This window comes from Brassica napus, chromosome C2 (genome assembly GCF_020379485.1).
Source record: "Brassica napus cultivar Da-Ae chromosome C2, Da-Ae, whole genome shotgun sequence".
NCBI lineage: Eukaryota > Viridiplantae > Streptophyta > Magnoliopsida > Brassicales > Brassicaceae > Brassica > Brassica napus.
This window is the reverse complement of record NC_063445.1, coordinates 55,802,395-55,824,642: the sequence shown is the minus strand read 5'-3', so window position 1 is coordinate 55,824,642 and position 22,248 is coordinate 55,802,395. Positions and strand designations below refer to the sequence as shown.

The 22,248-nt window shown below is 31.3% G+C and overlaps 4 protein-coding genes across 5 annotated transcripts; all 4 read left to right on the top strand.

Annotated features, from left to right (window-relative positions):
• The first annotated feature begins 1,827 nt into the window (after positions 1-1,827).
• LOC106378989 (F-box protein At5g25290) lies at positions 1,828-3,515 on the top strand. The gene has a single exon (XM_022697268.2). It carries the CDS (start codon positions 2,201-2,203, stop codon positions 3,344-3,346), a length of 1,146 nt encoding a protein of 381 aa, XP_022552989.2. The 5' UTR covers positions 1,828-2,200; the 3' UTR covers positions 3,347-3,515.
• A 3,650-nt stretch (positions 3,516-7,165) lies between these two features.
• LOC106382689 (plasmodesmata-located protein 6-like) lies at positions 7,166-9,482 on the top strand. 2 transcript variants are annotated; one of them, XM_048748370.1, is made up of 2 exons: positions 7,166-7,910; positions 9,163-9,482. In XM_048748370.1, exons 1-2 carry the CDS (start codon positions 7,181-7,183, stop codon positions 9,324-9,326), a joined length of 894 nt encoding a protein of 297 aa, XP_048604327.1. In that variant the 5' UTR covers positions 7,166-7,180; the 3' UTR covers positions 9,327-9,482. The 2 variants fall into 2 exon arrangements, with proteins under 2 accessions (XP_048604327.1, XP_048604328.1); XM_048748371.1 differs by having other exon boundaries at positions 9,170-9,338.
• Positions 9,483-14,002: 4,520 nt separating this feature from the next.
• LOC106425638 (plasmodesmata-located protein 6-like) lies at positions 14,003-15,436 on the top strand. Its single transcript, XM_013866360.3, has 2 exons — positions 14,003-14,847; positions 15,244-15,436. The coding sequence occupies exons 1-2, from the start codon at positions 14,139-14,141 to the stop codon at positions 15,405-15,407; spliced, it is 873 nt and encodes a 290-aa protein (XP_013721814.2). The 5' UTR covers positions 14,003-14,138; the 3' UTR covers positions 15,408-15,436.
• Positions 15,437-16,639: 1,203 nt separating this feature from the next.
• On the top strand, positions 16,640-22,155 carry LOC106425631 (plasmodesmata-located protein 2-like). Its single transcript, XM_048748369.1, has 4 exons — positions 16,640-17,353; positions 17,437-17,872; positions 21,366-21,565; positions 21,946-22,155. The coding sequence occupies exons 1-2, from the start codon at positions 16,778-16,780 to the stop codon at positions 17,869-17,871; spliced, it is 1,011 nt and encodes a 336-aa protein (XP_048604326.1). The 5' UTR covers positions 16,640-16,777; the 3' UTR covers position 17,872; positions 21,366-21,565; positions 21,946-22,155.
• Positions 22,156-22,248: the final 93 nt, after the last annotated feature.

Below are 22,248 nucleotides of genomic sequence, written 5' to 3'. Positions count from 1 at the left end.
GAGATGGAGCATCTTCAAAAGCACCATCTGGGTTTTGTATCTACTAATAGCAAGAGAGACTCAAATTAATTTACGATCTTGTTACAAGTGAGTCTCCAATTTTACAGTATTAATCGGATAGATAATACCAACAACAACTTTTTGTTTATATAGGTAAAAACTAACAATAAAAATACTTAAAAATATTTCACAATAATATCAGGATAAAAATGTCATTTTACATATAAGGAAGTGCAGTTTTCAAAAGTGAAAAACAGAGATGTATTTTTCAAAATATGGTTCATAAATAAGGTATTTCTATGTATATTCACCAAAATGACTCTTTTTAAATTATCCCTAAATAAAATTATATATTAGGATATAATTGTCATTTACCTTTTTAACAAAACTTAATTTGGTCATTTAGATCTTAAAGATCTTTAAGAACTATTTAAGAAAAAAATGTGTTAATTAGAAGATTTGCACTTATAACTATTGACTAGGTAATAACCCGCGCCTTGCGCGGGATGTGATTAGTAGTTTCGTTATTTTTAATAAAAACACATTAAATCTGTTTAATCTGGATATTGGTTCAGTTTTAACTTATTTTTTGGTTTATTCTGTTAGAATGTTTGATTTTTTAGTTTTTTTTGGTAAAAACAAAAAACTATTATTATTTGTTTATTTTTATGTTATAAATTTTAGATAATCGTCATGTCGAATCAATAGTTTCATATTATAGTTTGTAAACGGATAATAGTTCAAGAAAAAGAAAATAAAATTATTAAGACTAATCATTTCACTACAATTTGGTCGGTAGTGAAAGAAGCATTAAGAAAAAATATATTTCAACTTCCAGAAAAAAAATAGATACTTCACTAGTGGTAAACACTTATAAAGTGCTCACCTCAAGGTGCACATGTATGTGTATGTAAAAGTATATAAAAATAAATGACAAATATATAAAGATATTGTTAATTAATATTAATGACATTTTTGTTCTAAATAATACATGAAAGATAAAATTAAAATTAATTAAAAATTAAAAGGCCTTGACATTAGTGAATTTTTTTATATAAAAAACTCAACTGTATCCATAAATAGTTGTGGGCACAGATCGAATATCCGAGTATTTGGAGGCATTCATGTCGATTCAATCTTTAGCCACTTGGATAGTCGGTGACTGTGATATTCGAAATGATTTAGAATTTTAAAGAATATCCGATTTGATCCGTAAATAAAATTTAAAAAATAATTGAAAATTTAATAATAACGTTTTATTACAAAAATAAAATATTATTTACTTTTTAAATTTTAATACCTAATATAATAAATTTAATTTATAAAAATATTGTAAAACTTATATAAACTATAATATATATAACATATATATATATATATATATATATATATAAAATTCTGTACATATATGTATATATATGCATATAATAGATCGAATTTGATAATCGCTCCTAAAAATATTGGTATTTGTGATTTGCTTTTCTTTAATTGTATTAGTTGATTTGCTTCGTAAAGTTACGGATATCCATATTTTTTGGTTCAATTCAAAAAGGATAACGAATTGAATCAAAACTTATAAATATTTTGCCCAACTTTATCGGTAAACAATAAAAATAATATATATATAGTTTAGCTTTTGATTCGTTATTTGTTTTGATTCGAACCGAAAAATCCAAAGTTTTATTGGAACCATGCATATGAGTTTTATATTCAAAAAAAAATACAAAGTATATAGTGTGAACATATTTATGAATATAGTGTGAACATATTTATGAATATAGTGTGAACGCGTTAACATATTTATTATCAAATCATTGTGAGGCTGCCACGTGTCTATTATAGTGTGAATGCATTTATTACAATGCTTCTCCTTTAATATATAAGGGATTTTCGTTAGAGCAAAGGATCATAATAATTAATTTATTATTTTATAATCGTGTACTTGTGATTTTCTTTGGAATATGTATCTTAATTTAAAACTTTTTAAATACTTATCATGTTTAAATTAATAATTATTTTACTTCTTAACCAATTTTCAAGAAAAATAAAAAACTTAATTTGACTATAGAATTTAGATTCGTGATTAATTTTCTTGGAAAAAAGTAAACAGGTAAAAAAATCATTCCATGAAATATATATATATTTTGAAATGATCATTCCATCTAAGTAAATCACGGAGAAACGATTCCAGCGAGAAACCATGGATACTCCTCCTAACTGCGACCGCGGGCATTGGTCGGAGCTCCCAATGGACTTGTTGAGATGCCTGTTGGAACGTTTGAGTTTTGTAGATTTCCACTGTGCTAAGATGGTGTGTTCGAACTGGTACTTGTGTTCCAAGCAGACGTTGGGGTCAAAAGCCGGATCTCCAATGCTGATAATGTCTGAAAAAGAGGGTAGTTATCGTCTGTACAACCCAGAGGAAGATAGGGTTTATGAGGCGAAAAGTAACTATCGATTCCTAGGAAGCTCAGGTAAGTGGTTCCTTGTTGTAGATTCCAGATCAGATCTACATATCATAAACGTGTTTAGCAATGAGAGGATCCGTCTTCCACCTCTAGAGACAGTCAAGAGTTCTCTTTATAAGATTGAGCGATTAGGAGGAGATAAGGGGTTCAATGAGTTTATTATTATTGAACATGAGAAGTTCTCTTCTGGGAATCTAGTAACTGCTGAAGATCTGAGAGCTGTGTTGTGGGTAGACGAGAAGAAGGGTGACTACTTTGTTGTGTGGCGTTTTGAAGAATGTCCGTATCTAAGATTTTGCAAGAAAGGGGATGTTCATTACCATGAGATTTCAACACGGTTCGATGTACAGTCCGGAGGCCTAAAAGATGTGGTACTTAAAGGTAACAGTCTTTACGTCCAAACGGAACATGGCTACATTCGACACCTGGATTTGTCGGGACAACATAGTTTTGAGGATGTGTGGGTGATCAATTGGCATCCAGTGAGAATGGGAGGATACAGGATCATCTCATTTAGCAATAACTTTGCTGTTACAACATCAGGAGAGGTTTTGTCGGTCCTTGCAATAACTTCCGAGTCTAGCTTTGAAAGGAATAGGACGTTCCACCTCTACAAGAAGCAAGACACCAAGCTTATTAAGGTGGATTCTCTAGGCGATGAGGCCTTGTTTCTCGATTTTGGTATCACCGTGCCTGCTGACCACACCCTTGGTATTGAGCCAAACTCCATCTATTTCACCCGTGATGACCGTTTCCGTCACAAGAGAGTTTCATGTATTGACATATGTGTCTACAATCTTGCAACAAAGACCATCAAACGCTTCCCTAGTCTCTATAACTTAAAGCTCAAGGATGCTCAATGGTTTCTCCCCTCTTGATTTATTTTTTTTCCGTCTTGCATAGTCTTGGTGTTCTATGAGAGATTATCTTGCGTTGGTGTTTCCTTGCTTTGTTTATTTCTGGTGCATTCTTGTGTTCTTGATACATTTCCAAACTCTGCCGTGTTATCCTATTTCTTTGGATATATATATATATAATCTATGAAAATGCTTGTCAAGTGTTTAAAATAGGTTAGCCGCCTATGTTCCATATTCCAAATCATCACATTCGTTGGAAGCATCAGTCAATAGTTAAAAGTTACTTTTAGCCACGCCATCGACTATAACTTAACTTTGATCTCAACATTTCAAATGTAGTTTCCAACTACTCTCAAAGTTTCTTTGGTGAAGGTTGAGCTTGTTTCTTGTTTATGATTTTGCAAGGCTATATATTTTGGCTTTGCTAAGACCATTTTTAATGAAGAGGTCTTGGGATCGTGTAGACCCGTACATTCCCCTAAAGTGAGGCTCAGGCTACGTAGTTTAACCACTAAATCAATTCGTTGTTGGTAACGTATCCATTATGGAGGTTCCAAAAAGTTATCTTTCATGTTCTGAGTAACCGTGTCAACGACCTCTGCTTTGATCGACCAGAAGCTTATGCCGAAGTTGATTCTTACAAACCCGGTCCTGGCTACTTAGAGGAGTACTACACATGAGTTGAATGTAACTGCACAGCTCATGTTGCTGTAGTATTTACCAAATCATGTCAATGCATTCACAATTTTGTTCTTGTAGTTTTGGTAGAACAATGTCCATCTTTGGAATTGATCCTTCCTCTACTCGTCACCACCTCTTAAACCTTTTTCAATCAGCAAGTTGATCTTTATTGTTTACTAATTTACTTCAGCAAGTTGTTGAAAAGTCATGCTTACTTGTTTGGTACGCTTCAAAATGTTTGACATTCGATTTATAAAAATAGTTAATTTAACTGTTCAACGATAGACATAATTAAGTAAATATAGAATATCGAACTCAGTTATATCTATTCTAATCTTTTTCATTTTAATTGTCGATTTAGATTTGAGCAAAGAAAATATTTAATTTTGTATATTTACTAGATAAAAACATCGTTACCAGTACACCTAACCACATTTCAATCAATAAAAATCTAAAATTAATAAATTTTGCATTAAAATTATAAAACAACACTTATTTTAAAACGAAAAGTTTACCCTACAATGACAACTAATTTGAAACGGAAAGATTATTTATATAGAAAACCACGTCAAATGAGGAGTACTTACTAATTAGTTACATTAATTAAGCAATCCTTTATATATTAATTGAAAAACATTACAACATTATTTTGTAGTCATGTGTCACCATGAGAATGAAATTTAGATTTTTTAGAGAAATAGGTTGGTCCATCTTAACTTATATTATATTTTTTATTAAACTAACTATTAAATTGATAAATAGTGTACAAAAGAATATTCTCATACTTTCCTTAAATAAAAACTACGGAATTGTCTAATATGATTAACGTATATATGACAAGTAATGATTATAAATGATAAATATTTGATGATAATTTTTGTATCTTAGCTATTTTTTGTTTAATTTTATATTAATAAAAAATATTAAACAACCACATTAACTATATAATAAAATAATAAATTTGTTCTTATATGTTATATTTTGATTTTTTAAAACGACTATCAATACTATTAAAACAGAAGCAATTTTTATCTACTTACAAATAGTCTAGATTGGACCATTATATTTAATTATATTTCCTATTATTTCTACTCATATCTAATTTAATTGTTAAATATATATCATACCTAAAATTAAGGAACTAACTAACTAATCTATTATTTTTTAAGCTAATGAATTTAATTTATATTAATTCGAAATTCAAATAACTAATCAATTATATTTTAGTTATTAATGTAATAAATAATTATATATATATATATATATATCTATTCATTCGTATATATACAACTATATATTAATCCAAATGCAAAAAAAAAACAAATTGTTCAAAACCCTCACCAAATACATAAAAATATAATTCTTATAGTTAGAGTATTAATATGTATATAAATATATATTATAAAATAAATATTAATAGTAATTATATGATGAAACATGTTACTATTGATAGTTTAATGAATATATTTTTTACGGGTTACTCAAACAGACATGTAATATATATATTAAATATAAACCAATTGAACAAATATATTAACACAAATATATCATAAAACATTACATTAACATAAATCGAAGCTAGAGAGTAAGAGTTAATATTTTAATTGCTTAAAAATATAATTATATCTATAAATTATAAAAATTAAGAACTAAATATAATAAAAATATATATCAAAATTAAAATAATAAATATTTACATTTCTAATGCGAATAATGAAATTAACTTTTAAATTTAAAATAAGCCATAGACAAAACATCAAAAAGTATCTAATAATATGTGAATAACAAAAGTAAACTAACTAAATAAACAATTATATATTTTTTTGCAAATGTAAATCATTAATTTGTAATAGACGTATACACATTATTGATGCTCAAATCTATTTTATTTTTAGTATGCATCCACTCAAATATTAATCCATTAACAATATAGAATTTTAGTTGGACTAAAATTGTATTAAAATTGGAATATCAATTTCATAATATATTTACTATTCATCTGAACGTTCATGAATATATATTACAATACTCTAAATATAATAATAAATCAAACCGGATTATATATTGGATCATCTATCAGTTCAACCGATAACCAGATCTCGGGTTTTAACGGTTGTTACGGGTTTTATAGAATTTTTAAATAACAGTTTTTTTTTTGAAAACTAAAATGCATTACATATGAACCATCGAATTTGGCAATTTAACTACGGGTCGGGTCGAATTTCAAAACATTGAATATAATTTTTCATTTGTAATATCTAAGTGTAGATACAATTAAAATACAAATTTATATCAAATAAATTTGGAATGTTTCGAAAATAATTCCGCGCTTTGAAAGCGCGGGTCAAAATCTAGTAAATTATTAAAAACGTTAAATGTCTCATACTAAAATTTTGTGATCAATGGTTTGATTTGTTTTGGTAATAACAAGATACAAATAATCATAAATCGTACGAATAAGAAGTCTCATTTACTAGACATCCATATTATATATTAATCTAGTTTAATTATAACATAGCAAATACTTAAATATGATAATTTTAAATTTGTATTGTAAAAGTATTAAAATCTTAATATTTTAATTTTAAAATTTGCATTAAAAAATCGCACATTAGAAATTGTGTGTTTATCATATGAGTATGAATTCACAATAATAAATATTTATATTAAAACATAATATATATCTATGTCTATGTCATTGAAATTTAGTTATATACCATATAAAATAAATAAAATGATTGTTTTGATTTATTTATCAAAAAAGTTATCGTAGTTAAAAAAGATGTATTATTTTGATTTATGTCTTTACTCTAATTTAATTATATACATAATACGTATACAAATACAAATAGATAATAATAAATTAAAATTAGTTTTATATATAAGATTTATTCTGCGCAATTGAGCGGGTCTTAAGCTAGTTTTCATATATTTTATCTAATATAATCTGTTAAATATTTTCATAATGATAGCATATATTAAGTAGTAACGCAACGAACATAGAGAGTAGTTGCCTACCACTTCCTCCTATTTTCATTAATTTTATATAATCTAAACAATCTACTGCAATTTGCAAATATTTTCATAATGATATATGTGTATGTGTATATATATACAATTTCTCATGTTTACACATATTTTGTGATTTAGACATACCCCATAAGGCCAAAAGGTATGGCATCGCCGAAAGAGATGTCATTGATAAAACCAGTTATCTCGATCGCTGTCGCCATCGTAGCCGTATATTTTCTCACAAACTGGCTATATCCCTCTGTGAATCCATTAGTCTACTACCACCAATGCTCTGCACCAAAGTACTTCACCGGAGCGGCTATCAAGCCAAATGTCAACTCGCTACTCAGCATGTTCGTAAACTCAGCTTCTATCTACACATACAACAATCTCACTGTCAACGGAAACTACGGACTGCACCAGTGCCGGGGTGATCTAACCTCCGATGAGTGCGTAAGTTGTGTAACTCAAGCTGTTCGCCTGCTCCAAAGTAACAGCGTAGGCGAGACCGGCTGCGCATTGCAGCTCGAAGGCTGTTTAGTGAAGTACGACAACGTTGTGTTCTTTGGCGTGGCCGATAAGACGGCCATGGTTATGAGTTGCGGGACACCGGCTGGGTATAAATATAAGTCGGACGAGTTGGCTCAGGCTAATGCGTTGGTTGATAAAGTGGTTGCAAATAGTGGTACGTCATACAGAGTGGAGAGGTCAGGGGAAGCGCAAGCTGTAGCGCAGTGCACCGGTGATCTTAGTGCAACCGATTGTCAAGACTGTTTGATGGAAGCGATCCAACGGCTGAAACTTCAACCGTTTTGCGGAACAAGCACTTGGGGTGACGTCTACTTAGCCAAGTGCTACGTTGGTTACTCGTCGCATGGAGCCGTCGGTGAAGGTAGTTACATCCTTTTCTGCTCCGTTGCCTTTTTTAAAGATTCGATATATATTCTGGAGAACTAAAAATAAAGTAAGGTCATATATGTAGAAGCATATTTTTTTTAATGTAGAAAGCATATTAATTACTATATTTTTGAACATTTTCTGTCATGCGTTATTTTGTTTTGATGTATATAATTTAGAGAAGTAGTCTAGAATATCACCAAAATAATCCGTTCCCAAAAATAGCATCAGTTGAAAAACTAATTTTTTTATCTACTCTATTAAAATAAAGTCCTATTTTTTATCTATCATACACAAGTCTATGTTAGACCATTCATTAGAAATTTAACTAAACATCCTAAAATTACTCATATATGATATTCTCCTAACAAAAACAATATATATCTAAACAATAACATTTTTAAAAAATATAAATATATTGTCATCAGGTAATCATCATTTGACTGCTTCTCATATTTAATATAGACCATATTTTATATATTTCAGTAACTAATTTTAAAATTAAAAAGTATAGTCCAATTCTTTTTAAATTATCAAATAAAATTTTTAAATAAAACAAAATAAAAAATATTTTATTGGTTGTAACATTTTATGTTGATATGTTTAGTAAAAATAAAAACATTAAACTGAAATATAAAATATTAAATAAAATAATATTTTAAAATATAACAAAAATAATTTAATTTATTCACATAAAAATATTTCGAGAATAAAAATTTCTAAACAAAGAAGCTAATAATTTTTTTTATTAATTCATATAAAACTAATGTTTAAAATTAAACTATTAATATTGATCTTGCATTTTAAATAAATAAACAAAAATACTTCATTAATATATGATTTGTACAATATCATCAAACAAATTTCAACAAATATAAATTTTTAAAATAAAAATTATATACATAAAATTGATATTAGATATATATCTTTATAACATATTTTATATTTTAAATATTAATTTTAAAATATAAATATATCCGCACGGATGTGCGGGTTAATATCTAGTTTTATTTTATATTTGAGTACGTTTAGTTATTAGGATTTAAGGTTTAATATTTAAGAGGTGAAACTAAGATAAGGCTTTAGAGTTTAGAATAACTTAGTCATTTTACCTTTTAATTAGTGTTATCTTAAAATAAAAGATTCTTTATGTGCTATTTATCATATTTTTTTTTTTGTTATCAAAATCTATTATCCTATAATTTAAGTATAGACGTATATTTGATAATTGTATGGTTTCAATGTAGAGTTCAAGAAAGGGATTCGGGCTAAGCACGTGGCGGCCCAAAGGAATTTGTTATATATGAGGACAACAAGTTTATTTGATCTAATTAAATCATTATGGTCATACTTTTTTTATGTTTTGGTTTTGGGTATATTATTTTTTATGTGTGTTTTTTTGCTCGAATGAATATAAATATGCGGAGATCTGACAATATAACTCATCTTTACTATCATTTTCAACATTTTATTTCAACTGGTTGTTTATTTTTGAGCTTTTTAATTAGCTAATAAGTGAATTTTAATTAGAGAATACTACTGATGGCACAAAAAATTAGAGAAGAGTATTTAGTTTTTTTTTGTAAAAGAGAAAAATATGTAGTTGAATTACGTCGTTATATACGTAATTACTTCGTAATATTAGTGGATGGATGGATAAGTTGCTCTTTATATAGATTATGGATAAGATAATAAGTAATAACTAATTGGGTCCATCTTCGGAATTGATCCTTCCTCCTCCACTCGTATCTATTAAACCTTTTTAAATCAGCAAGTTGATCTTTATTGTGTTCTTTTGTGAGAATAGGTGGGAAAATGAGTATTTTATTTTCGAACTATTTGAAATCAGTATATTTAATATACTTAAGTTTTATTGTGTATAATTATTCTCGAACTAATTATTGACTGCATAAAATTAAACATAAAATAATCAACCGTTAAAGTATAAATGGAAAACTAACAATTTTCGTTCAATTTTGTACGGTTGATTATTTCAAACCCAATTTTTCGCATTAAAAAATTGGTTCGGAAATAATTTTGCGCAAACAATACTTAGATATAAAATGTGCTGATTTCAAATATTTGAAGAATAAAAACATATATTTTTATTTTGAGTTTTTAAATAAAAATCAATCATTTTCAAAAATTTGAGTTAAGAAAATTTATCAAGTTGGATGAATATAAATTATTTATTTATTTTGTACTCAATTTCTCAATGTGTATAAGCTTTTATTATGATTTACATAAGGTTTTTTTATCACTATAGTTTTTTTGTAAAACCTTATACAGACATATATATCGGTCATAATACAAACTATATGTAGACATATAAGACTGATAATATTAGATGTTTTCCAGTACTTACATATAACATAAATGTGTACAAGCTTTCACAATTTAAATATTTATCTTCAAAATTAACAAAATTAAAGTAAAATCACTTTTATAGATTGTTATGGATCTCAGATTTAGACAATCTATGGTGTGCATTAGAAACATCTCTAATTGGTTTCTTTGATAAATTTTCTTAACTCTATTTTTAAAAAATTGACTGGTACATTGATTTAGAAATTCAAAACAAAAAGATATATAGCTTTTTATTTTGCAACCGTTTGAAATCATCACATTTAATATCTAAGTATTATTTGCGAGAAGTTTTGAAATAGTTAACCGTTAACAGTCAACAATTAATTTGGAAATAATTTTGCGTAATCAATATTTGTGTATTAAATGTTTTGATTTTAAATAGTTGAGGAATAAAATATCATTTTCCCAGAGAATAAGTTGATCTTTATTGTTTCTTAATTATTTCGATGCATTGTAGTAAAATCAATATTATAACACTTTCTAAACTCGTATAAGTTGTTGATAAGTCATCCATACTTGTTTGATACACTTCAAAATGTCTGACATTCGTTATTATTATTATTATTATATAAAATAGTTAAATTAATTGTTCAACGATAGACCTAATTATAAATACAAAATATTATCGAGCAAAGTTATACTAATTTCCAGTGACCAGTACTAATGTTACAATCCTGTTCGAAAACGCCGATAAATCGGCCGATTACACAGCGCTTAAACGTTGTTCGACAGTAAACCATGGCGGATTGAACTAACTCGCTCAAAAATTCAGATTTTCCAAAAAGAATTGTTTTTACTAAATTACGAGGTTAATATCATGTGTATGGTTGAAACCGTATTAAAATTGAACAAACTTACAAGAAAAGAGGTCAAAGTGGCGTGAATCTTGAAAAAAATGATAAGAAGCAGAAATTAGGATTTACATGTCGTAGTGGTGAAGTTTAAGATAAGAGCATTTCCGTAAATTTTCAGTCATTAAAAATAAAAATAGAAAAATAAAGCAAAAACAACCACTCCTCTGTTCGAACCAACAACTTCATAGCACAAGTTAAGCACACAAACTACTAGACTACACTACAACTACAGTATTTACTTACAAATATTAATATATATAATAAAAACATTTAAAATTAATTTCCGATCAATCTCCGATTTTTTTCTCAATTCGCTAGGTCTGAACCAGCAGTACGCGTTACGCGTAGCGCGATCCCGAACAGGGATTACAATCAGGGCCTCCCTGAACACGACGAGTTGAGCTTAGGTCTTGGATCCCCAAATCTTTTGGGCCCCCATTTTTTTTTAAAAATATTAATTTTATATTTTTAAAGATTTACGATACAAAAAAAGGTTATTGAATAAAGTTAGAAACTTGTCATAACAAAAATATCATCATTTCAATGAGGCTAATAAAAAATAAAAAAAAGAGATATTAGTTTTGATCACCATAATTTGAATTTCTTCTCATTTTCAAATTTTTTATGTTTCTATATGAGTTCCTTTTTTTTTGGCTTGTGGTCCGCCGCCCTTGATTACAATATTTTTTGTAAAAAAAAGGTCAAAAAATGATATTTACTAATTTGTTACAATAACTATACAAATTTTCATATGTTTTATATAGCATTGCATATGTTTTCATAATGATATACATACTATATATGATAGACATATGATAATTCCATATGATACCCCAAGAAGGCCAAAAAGCAGCACATCGGCGAAAGTGATCATGTCATCGACGAAAACAATTATCTTGATCGCTATAGATTTTTAACCTTATTAAATCAACAACTTGATATTTTACTGGATTTTTATTTTTAGATCCGATGGCTACTTTTCTAGGTGTACAATTTGTAACCAGTGCACAACAACTTTTGAACAAAAAAAAACGGATTTAAAGTTGTTGATATGTCATGTAATTTAATAATTTTTGGCATTTATTTATTTATTTATACAGAGAAGCTGTCAAATCTGCCTCCATGTCGTAATTACTAAAATTTATTTATTTTAAATTAATAGACGTTTTAACTTTTCATACCTACTAAAAATAATTTAAAACTTTATTTATAAATAAATCATAATTAAGCAGCACATCAGCGAAAGAGAAAATCATGTCACCCATAAACACAATTATTGCCATCTCCGTCGTCATCGCAGCCGCATCTCTTATCAGAAACTTCTCATCTCCTTCCGACAATACTTTTCTTTACTACCACCATTGTACGCAACCAAACTACTTTCGAGGATCGTCTTTTTTCTCCAAGTACCTTCCCGGATCATCTTACGACTCAAATGTCAACACGCTACTCACCTCGATCGTAAACTCAGCTAATGTCTTTACATACAACCATTTCACTGTCGGAACCTACGGCAAAACCGTCCACGGGATGCACCACTGCCGCAGCGACCTCTCCACACGTTCCGATGATTGCGCTAGATGCGTCGCGCAAGCTGCTCGCATACTACAAAATTACCAAATCAAGTTAATGCAATCACAACTTTGTTCCTGTAATTTTGGTCAAACAATGTCCATCTTCAGAAATGATTCTTCCTCCATTAGTCACCCACCTGTTAAACCTTTTTACTTCAGCAAGTTGATCTTTATTGTTACTAAATTATTTCGATTCCTCATGATATAGTATTATAACAGTTCTAAAATCGTGCAAGTTGTTGAAAGTCATGCATACTTGTTTGATACTCCAGATGTTTGACATTTGTTATTATAGACCTAATGAAGTAAATATTGAATATTATCAACAAAGTTATACTCCCTCTTTTTAAAAAGCTGTATCGTTTTTTTTGGCGTTTCACATATTGAAACAATATATTAATATTATAAATGCATAAATTTATGGTTATTTATGTCTAATTATTTAAATATAATGGTATTTCAGTAATTAAAATCAGCATTTTCAAAATTTATAATTTAATATTATTAATTAAAAAAATTATATACGAACTTTAAACATATATCTTATTTAAAATATTTTTTTTTTAATTTTAATCTTTCAGAAATAGAGGAAATATTAATTTTCAGTGTGTTTAATTAAAACTAATGTTATGGTGAGATTTTGTAATATATTAATTTATATAGAAAACCCCTCATGGATGGATAGTTTGTTTTTTTGAAATTTCTCATGGAGGGATAGTTACCAACTAGTTAGATTAATTAAGCAGTTTCCATATATTTTATACAATCTAAAACTCTGTTGCGAATGTTTTCATAATGATATACCGAGCATAAGGAGCTGCCTACCAGTTATATAATGATGTATTTATGTGTTTCATATATTTTATGAATTAATAATCGATTGCTAATGTTTCTTTCATTGACATATATTATACACACTGAGCATAAAGAGATGCCTGCCACTTTTATCAAGTTTTCATATGTTTTTATAACCTTTCCTTGGTACGAATGTTATATTTTATATAGCCATATAAAGTTATGCAAATGCTTCATAATGATAAATGTCTAATGCATATATTAATTCACCGAGCATAAAGAGATGCCTGCCACTTTATCATGTTTTCATATATTTGTATAACCTTTTCTGGTACGAATGCTAAGAATATTTTATATATTATAACCTAATAACGTATTGCAAATGCTTCATAATGATATATGTATATGCATATATTAACGCACCGAACATAAAGAGATGCCTGCCACTTTATCAATTTTTCATATATTTTATGTAACCGAATAACGTATTGCAAAGACTTCACTAAGGATATATGTCTCAACGCACTGAGCATATAGAATTGCCTGCCCCTTTCTCATGCATACATACTCATATTTTGTGATACAGACATATACACCCAAAGGCCAAAAGGTAACACATCGGCGAAAGTGATCATGTCAGCGACAATAGCAATTATCTCGATCTCCGTCGTCATCGCAGCCGTATATCTTCTCACAAATTTTGCATTTCCCACCGTAGAGCCGTTAGTCTACTACCACTACTGCTCTCCACCAAAGTACTTTCCAGGATCGTCTTCCAGGTCAAATGTCGACTCGCTACTCAACATGTTCGTAAACTCAGCTTCTATCTACTCATACAACAACCTCACCGTCAACGGAAACTACGGGCTACACCAGTGCCGGGGTGATCTCTCCTCCAATGAGTGCGTTAGTTGTGTCACGCAAGCTGTTAGCCTGCTCCGAAGTGACAGCTTTGGTGAGAGCGGCTGCGCTTTACAGCTCGAAGGCTGCTTAGTGAAGTACGATAACGTTATGTTCTTTGGAGTGGCGGATACGACGGCTATGGTTATGAGTTGCGGAAAACCGGCTGGGTATAAGTATAAGTCGGACGAGTTGACTCAGGCTAAGGTGTTGGTGGACGTGGTTGCAAGTAGTGGTACGTCCTACAGAGTGGAGAGGTCAGGGAAAGCGCAAGCTGTAGCGCAGTGCACCGGAGATCTCAGTGCAACGGATTGTCAAGACTGTTTGATGGAAGCGATCCAACGGCTGAAACTTCAACCGTTTTGCGGAACAAGCACTTGGAGTGACGTTTACTTAGCCAAGTGCTACGTTGGTTACTCGTCAAGTGGATCCATCGGCCAAGGTAACTATAAAGCCTTCTCTGTTTGGTTTCTTTTTTAAAGGTCGAATATTAATTTTGGAAATAATAAGAGAAAGTCATAGAATGATTATAAAGCTGTGAGCCTGTGCTGGTAATTTCTATAAAAAAGGAAGAAGCATAAAAGGTGGGAGTGAAAGAGAGAAAATGGGGGAATCACAGTGACTAAAGTTACTAAAGTAAATAAAAATGAATTAAAATATCTTTGATTGGTAAAAAAAATTTACATGTGAAAGTATAAATTTTTTTTCACATGTAATATTTTGTCTAAAAATGGTAACCACAGTCTAACTTATTCAACATTCTCTCTTATGCATGAGTTTCTTCTAATATATAATTTAGTTAAAAGATTTATATATGATAAATGTTTTTTCAATGTAGAGTTTAAGAAAGGGATACGGGCTAAGCACGTGGCCACCCAAAGGAACCTCTTTTATCAGAAGACATCATATGTACTATCTAAACTTAAATCACTATTGACCTACGTTTTGTATTTTTTTGCTATTGTTATGTTAAAAATAGTGTATGATCTTTTTCTCTCGTGAATATAAAACTGAGCAGAATTGACGAAAAATTCTTACTATTATTCTCAAAATTTTATTTCAACTAGTGATTTATCTTTGAGCTGTTTTAATTAGTTAATATGTGAGTTTATATAGAAAAGTTTGGATCAAATGGATAATTAAGAAAATAACTTATACATCCTATCCATATTAAGTTAAGATATGCTATTTTTTTTTTTGCATATTCGTATTATGAGCAACCGTGTGAATGATCTCGGCTTTGATGTTATGAAAGCTTATGTCGAATAAGATCTTTACAATGCGAACATGGCTATTTGAAGAAAGATTAGATAATTCATAACGTTAAATATTTAAATTAAAATTTGGAAATTTTTTCACAAATTTGATATCACTTTCTAATTTATCTTTAAAAGACCAGTTTTGTAAATATTTTAAGTTTTGAAAGAAAAACTAAACTAACCATCCTAAATTATTTATAAAAGAATGTTTATACTTGTCTATTTCCAAATCTCCAAAGGGAACTCTTCCATATGACATACTACAAGTCTACAACAAGAGGAGTTGAATGTAATTCACAGCTTTTATTGTTGTCCTATTGCCAAACTAAAAACCATGATTAGAGTTTAATCTTTTAAAGCTGTTGTGGTTTTAATTTATTTTAAAGTTTAATTTTCTCCCAGCACACTTTAACCCTCTAATAATTTCAAAAGCATTAATTCTTTAACTTTTAAACAGCCCATTTATTTATATACTCACACTAAAAAAAATGATTGTTTAACATCAGTTATTTTAAATATTTGCATCAGTGTTAAATGATGTAAAATAAATTTGCATCACTTATTTAAATGACTCTGAAAGTGATGATACAAATAATTTGCATCATTTTGTTAATAATTGATGCAAAAATGACAACTATTTGCATCAATTATTTAAATGATATCAATATATATCAATTCTATGAAATGATATTAACATTTATGTCAATTTTGTAAGTGATGTAATACTACTTCTCTCAATTTTCATTTAAAGTAATTATTATAGTTTTTTAAGTTGCATTCATAACGTTGTTGTACTTTTGGTAGAACAATATCCATCTCCATTTCGATCCTTCCTCCATTAGCATCACCTCTCTAACCTTTTATTAAATCAGAAACTTGATATTTTAATTTGATTATTATTTTTTTAGTTCCGATGACTACTTTTGTAGTTGAAACACTTTCATAATCGTGTAAGTTGGTGAGATGTCATGTAATTTAATAATTTTCTGAAAATTATTTATTTACTTATATAGAAAAGCCACCAAAGAATAACGAGTTGCTTGCCATTATCTCATAATTACTTAAATATTTTCTAAAACACTCGAAAGCAGCACATTAGCGAAAGAGAACGTCATGTCACCGATAAACACAATTATTGCCATCTCCGTCGTCATCGCAGCCGCATCTCTTATCAGAAACTTCTCATCTCCTTCCGACAATACTTTTCTTTACTACCACCATTGTACGCAACCAAACTACTTTCGAGGATCGTCTTTTTGCTCCAAGTACCTTCCCGGATCATCTTACGACTCAAATGTCAACTCGCTACTCACCTCGCTCGTAAACTCAGCTAATATCTTTACATACGACCATTTCACTGTCGGAACCTACGGCAAAACCGTCCACGGGATGCACCACTGCCGCAGCGACCTCTCCACACGTTCCGATGATTGCGCTAGATGCGTCGCGCAAGCTGCTCGCATACTACAAAGTCTCTGCGGGGGCGCGTCCGGCGGCGCGTTGCTGCTTGAAGGTTGTTTCGTGGAGTATAAGAACACTAAGTTCCTAGGCGTGGCGAATAAGACGTTGCTGGCTAGGATATGCGGGACACCGTGGGGGTATAGCCCGGACGAGTTGACTAAGACCAGTAAGATGGTGAGTTTCGTAGTGGACGCCGATAGCGTACCTTACAGAGCTTCAATAGGAGAGGTGATATCTTGCATATTTCTATTGTTTTATCCATTCATCCATGTGTATTTTGATCATATAGATTAGGATTTAGCCATGTTTAGGTTGCATTTTGCATACATGAGTCCTTATCAGGTATTGGAGTACCACATGGAGTTCTTGGAGACACTTGGAGGCATTTGGAGCTCAAAAAGGAGTGTTTAGAATGGTCATTGGGCGAGCAAGGCATGGGAGCGACCAGTCCGGAGCGACACAGCGAGGTCGCTCTGATCACCCTACTGGAGCGACCTAACCAGAGCGACAGGGAGAAGTCGCTCGCGGTTTCATCACTCGGAGATGCGAGAACAAGCCCGGAGCGACCTCTCGGAGCGACACAGCGAGGTCGCTCCAGCTGGGAGCGACGTTATGGGAGCGACAGGGAGAAGTCGCTCGCGGTTTCATCACCCGGAGACGCGAGAACGAGCCCGGAGCGACCTCTCGCAGCGACACAGCGAGGTCGCTCCCGAAGCCTGGAGCGACTTGTCGGAGCGACGGGCTGAGGTCGCTGCGCGTTTTATTTCTACTCGAATTTGTGATTTCTCAAGGGCCTTTTGGTCATTTCATTATGCACGTTTTTATTTTCTAAACCTATGTTTTAATACTCTAGGAGCCACCAAGAGGGGGATCATCTTTGTTCTTAGAAAAACCACCAAAAACCTTTGGAAAGTCATCTCTTTGAATCAATTGATCAGTTTATTATTGAGAATTCTGTGTTCTTATCTATTTCCTGTGTTTCTCTACATGATTAATCTGAAATCCAACATGGGTTTAAGAGGAATCATGGAGATTAGTGAGTAATCACCTTTTGAATTCATGGGATAGCACTACAAGAAAACAGGGGGATTCTGATGGCCGAAATCGTCAGAAATTCGTCGGAATAGACCGATCTTGACGAATTTCTGACGAACCAGTCCGTCGGTATAATTTCGTCGGAAAAAAAAGATTCGTCGGAATTTCGTCAGACCTTCCGACGACTTTCTGACGAATACCGAGAAACGTCATTCTGACGAACTTCCGACGATATTCCGATGCGGACACACGAGACCAGAGTTCATCGGAAAAACTATATACCGAAGGAGCACATTCCTCGGACTATACCGACGAACCGAGTCCTCGGAAAATACCGACGGACTATGGTTCGTCGGAATTTTCCGAGGAACCTTCTCCGTCGGTATTTTCCGACGACTTCGTTCGTCGGTATATTCCGACGCCCTCAATTCGTCGGAATATATCAATTTTAAATACGAATTAATTTTGCATTTTTATATATTTTTTTATATTAAAAGTTAATTAATAAATAAATAAAATCTGAAATTTAAAACTAATAATATTATAGAATTTAAATTCATACAAACCGAAATAGAAAAAAAAACATTCAGAAAGTTAAAAATTCATACAAACCGAAATAGAAAAAAAACATTCAGAAAGTTTTAAAAAGCAGAAAAAACTAAGAACTCGAAGACATCAAACGATCTAGCTTCTGCATTATCTCGGCGCTGAACTTCTTCTGGAGCGGGAATATATGCGGGAACCGAGTTTTGTTCGTGAGACGATCCCGATGCACGGGAACTGCTCACCAAACTACGTCGAAGACGGGCTGCGGGGCGGGGTACATCCTCAGACCTAAAAAAAAAATTAATACATCAAAAATCTTTTCAAATCATTTCTATTTTTAATGTTTTCATTTATATATTTACAAAAGGTTTTATAAACGTTTTAAAAAAAACTATTAAACCTTTTTTATACATAGTTTATTACAGGAAACTTATAAAAAATTATAAAAATTTTAAAATTTTTTATTATACATGATTTATATATATATATATATATATATGTATACAAAATTATAAAATTTTTATAAATATAGAAAAATGTTGTTAAATATTTTTAAAATTTTTAAAAAACATTTTATTATACATAGTTTATTACTGGAAACTTGAAAAACGTTTTTAAAAATAAAAAAAACGTTTTAGAAATAGTAAAACGTTTTGAATTTTAACAAACACACAAAATAATTCCAAGAAAAACTAAAACAACAATCCAAACAACAATCCTAACTTATATATCCTAAACTATCCATTCAATCCTAAAATTTTCAATCAAACAACCTAAAATCCGAGATCTAACTTCCAAAACCCTAAAAAAATGAGATAAAACAAGGTTGGGATGATTCTTACATGATTTGGGGTTTGGGGAAGAGATATGAGGGTGAGAAGAGGATTCGCCGGTGATAGGAGCTCGAGAATGGTCGGAATCGCCGTGAAAGGGAGAGAAATCGCGGAGAGGATTGAGAGAGAGGCGGAGGCGGAAATAACGAAGAAGGAAGAAGAAGGGTAATTATATTTAATGTTTCCGACGGACACAGGTTCGTCAGTATTCCGTCGGGATAATTAAATATATACCAATTGGCGGTTCGCGAAAATTTTCACGCGGTTTGGTTTTCCCGGGTAAATTGAAATTCCGACGGAATTGGTGTCCGTCAGTAGATTCCGACGGAATACTGACGACTTTTTCTGACCGAATTCCGACGACTTAGTGTTTAGGGGTTGATTACAAGTTTCTAAATGCAAAATCCAAATCTTTGATAATATATATAGTATTTGCATAAAGATTTAACAATAAAAATGTTTTTATAACACGATTTTACACAACAACATTTTTTGTAGTGTAAGATTAGATGAATATGATTGTATAAGTATATGAGTGTTAAGATGAGATGTTATGAAAACAATGATATGCATACATAAATATTTTAATGAGTTGTTATATTTGAACGGTTGTGATCTAATTCTATACTAAACACTTATTATGTGTTATTTTCATAGTTTTGGCATCTAAATTTATAGATTTTTATGTTTGAAATTTTTTAGAAACACATGTCCTCGGTAATTCGTCGGAATATACCGACGACATTCCGACGAACTTGTCTAGTTCGTCGGAATGTCGTCGGTAAATTCTGACGAATTACCGAGGACATTTCCAAACTTCAATGGAACCCTTTGTCGTCGCTATGTCGTCGGTATTTTGCGAGGGATTTCCGACGGAAACATGGTTCGTCGGAAATTCGTCAGAAAATTCCGACGGAATACCGACGACGGTAACATTTATATCTCTCAATCGGAATGTCGTCGGAAGTTCGTCGGTATATTCCGACGAATTTCCGACGACTACAACGGTTATATGTTTTATCAGAATGTCGTCGAAAAGTCGTCGGAATATTCCGACGAGCCATTTTTCCTCTGAAATTCGTCGGAAATGGCCGACGGAATTCCGACGACTTCAAATTTTTTGTTTTCGTCGGAAATTGGTCGGAAATCCGTCACAAACGTCCGACGAATTTTAATCCGTCGGAACCTCCGTCGGAATTCGGCGTGTTTTCTTGTAGTGTAGGGAGATTGAGGGTGATTAGGTTAGAACTAGGATGTTTTAGTGTAGATCATTCATATTTCCTTGCTAGTTGAGTGAGTATAATGCATCTTCTGAGTTGGCCACTCAGTAGTTGATCCTTAGGCATTTCCCCCCGAAAGGTGTTCGAGGAAATGCCCGAGACAGCTCTTCTTAGCTTTTAGCATACTTTGCCAAAGACATTTGTTGTTAGAGGTACTAAGATAGCCATTGGACTTGCTAGTTATGATTGCTTTCATATTATTCAACCAAAGACATTTGATGTTTGAATTGTGTTAAGTAAATGAACATTCATCTAGACATAGAGTTTGTTTAGGATTGTGTCCAAGCTTAAGGTTAATAGATTGATTGATCGTTTGCCATCTTTAGTTCGAAACTTGATCACCCGAGGTCTAATCCCTATATCCATGAGTTCTCTTTTCCAATAGTTAAGAAAGTATCATTTAGTTATTTCTTTTAATTAGTCATAGTTTAAAACCCCATCTAAATCATTGGTTGCACTTAGATTAAGTGATTACTTGCATTCTCGGTGCTTTGATATCTCTCAGAACTGGTTCGACAATCATTTAAACTACAGCATTTGTCTTAGGAGCCTTGAAAACTCCTAACATCAAGAGGGAGCGCAAGCTGTGGCTCAGTGTACTGGAGATCTTAGTGCGAGTGACTGTAACGACTGTTTGAAGGAAGCGAACAAACAGCTGAAGTCGTTGTGTGGAATAACTGCTTGGGGTGAAGTGCACTTAGCCAAGTGTTACGTGCGTTACTGGTCGCGTGGAGCCACTGGCCACGGTAATGCCTTGCTTTTCTACTTGAATCAAATTGATATTATGTTACCTTGATTAGTATCAATCAAATTTAATGTTAGTTAAGGTAAGAGTTATCGCTTATATGATGTAGATACGCTTGAATCAGTGGTACACATATTCAGCATAGGTTATATGATGTAGTTACTCTTGAATCAGTGGAATACATATTCAGCATAGGTTAAGATTAGACTACTCACCATGTCGTATGTTAGTAGTTAAAATATTTTCATTGGTTATTTTGATTGACGTGGACTTTATATACAAGTCTTTTTCTTAGAATTTTATTTCTATATCTTCAGTTGTTACATGTAGATGCTATAATTACAGATGTAATATTTTGATACTCATATTGTTTGATTGCAGCGTATAAGAAAACGTTACCGGGTATGACGCCAGCCCAACTCAGGGACGGAACCAAGAGTTTTTATCACCGAGGGCAACAATTTTTAGTATATAAATTTCAGTCATTATTGATATACACTTTTTATGTTTCTTTTGTTCTATCTCTATTTTATTTGTTGTGGGACTATATAAATGGATAATTTATAATAGAACTGTTTAGTCTCAACATTTAATCTATTTTTGTCTCATTTTAAAAATCATCTCACCCAAGTTACCTGTTCTTCGCATTTTACCAATAAGTTTGAGGAACCACAGAGATGGAAG

What these genes read in the sequence shown, in the direction of transcription:
- LOC106378989 (XM_022697268.2), top strand. Translation starts at nt 2,201, where the DNA reads ATGGATACTCCTCCTAACTGCGACCGCGGGCATTGGTCGGAGCTCCCA.
- LOC106382689 (XM_048748370.1), top strand. Translation starts at nt 7,181, where the DNA reads ATGGCATCGCCGAAAGAGATGTCATTGATAAAACCAGTTATCTCGATC. An exon ending in GCATGGAGCCGTCGGTGAAG is followed by an intron (nt 7,911 to 9,162) that starts GTAGTTACATCC and finishes GTTTCAATGTAG; the next exon opens with AGTTCAAGAAAGGGATTCGG.
- LOC106425638 (XM_013866360.3), top strand. Translation starts at nt 14,139, where the DNA reads ATGTCAGCGACAATAGCAATTATCTCGATCTCCGTCGTCATCGCAGCC. An exon ending in AAGTGGATCCATCGGCCAAG is followed by an intron (nt 14,848 to 15,243) that starts GTAACTATAAAG and finishes TTTTCAATGTAG; the next exon opens with AGTTTAAGAAAGGGATACGG.
- LOC106425631 (XM_048748369.1), top strand. Translation starts at nt 16,778, where the DNA reads ATGTCACCGATAAACACAATTATTGCCATCTCCGTCGTCATCGCAGCC. An exon ending in ACAGAGCTTCAATAGGAGAG is followed by an intron (nt 17,354 to 17,436) that starts GTGATATCTTGC and finishes AGCCATGTTTAG; the next exon opens with GTTGCATTTTGCATACATGA.